This window comes from Nestor notabilis, unplaced genomic scaffold (assembly GCF_000696875.1).
Source record: "Nestor notabilis isolate BGI_N333 unplaced genomic scaffold, ASM69687v1 scaffold21876, whole genome shotgun sequence".
Classification (NCBI taxonomy): Eukaryota; Metazoa; Chordata; class Aves; order Psittaciformes; family Psittacidae; genus Nestor; species Nestor notabilis.
The window spans coordinates 3,474-4,143 of NW_009934553.1; the positions used below are offsets into that span (position 1 = coordinate 3,474).

General features: G+C 62.2%; 1 protein-coding gene across 1 annotated transcript in view; it reads left to right on the forward strand.

Annotated features, from left to right (window-relative positions):
• The window catches only part of PRPF3 (pre-mRNA processing factor 3), a gene marked incomplete at both ends in the record, with an annotated part of 3,781 nt that extends 3,128 nt beyond the window's left edge, over positions 1-653 (forward strand). The window contains 2 exons of the mRNA XM_010017418.1: positions 89-235; positions 570-653. Coding sequence (XP_010015720.1) covers positions 89-235; positions 570-653 — 231 coding nt within the window. The remainder of the gene's footprint in view (positions 1-88; positions 236-569) is intronic.
• Positions 654-670: the final 17 nt, after the last annotated feature.

Genomic DNA, 670 nt, shown 5'->3' on the forward strand with positions numbered 1-670 from the left:
GGATCCGCTCCACGTGCTGCTTTCTGAGTCGGCCCGAGGAGAAGCCCTGGTGTTAACCACAGCTTTCCCCTCTCTCCCTTTCCCCCAGGATGTGTTTGGCGATGACTCGGAGGTGTCCAAGGAATCCTCTGGTGTGAAGAAGCGGCGCATCCCCCGATTTGAGGAGGTGGAGGATGAGCCTGAGGTTATTCCAGGCCCACCATCGGAGAGCCCGGGGATGCTGACCAAGCTTCAGGTCGGTGGGAGCTGCCCCCCGTGGCTGGGTCTTTGCCTCCTGTGCTGGGCAGGTCGCTCTTGGCCACCCTTTGCGTGTGCACCCGTTGCCTGGGGCCCTCCTCAAGCCTTGCTGGGTTGATGGTGCTGGGGAGCCTTTGTGAGGAGGGTTTGGGTGTCCCCCCTGCTCAAGCCTGGTGGAGCTCCCCTCGCTTCCTCCTCCGTGGCTGCGGGTTGTTGGTTGGAGCTGTTTGAGCTGGTTCTGTCCTCACCACGCTGGTGTTTGTGTTGGGGGGGCCCTTCTCCTCCTCCTGGGAGAGGGCAGGAGCACCCAGTGTCCACGTCTCCTTCCACAGATCAAGCAGATGATGGAGGCAGCCACCCGGCAGATAGAGGAGAGGAAAAAGCAGCTCAGCTTCATCAGCCCTCCCACCCCACAGGTACCACCGGGGTGGGC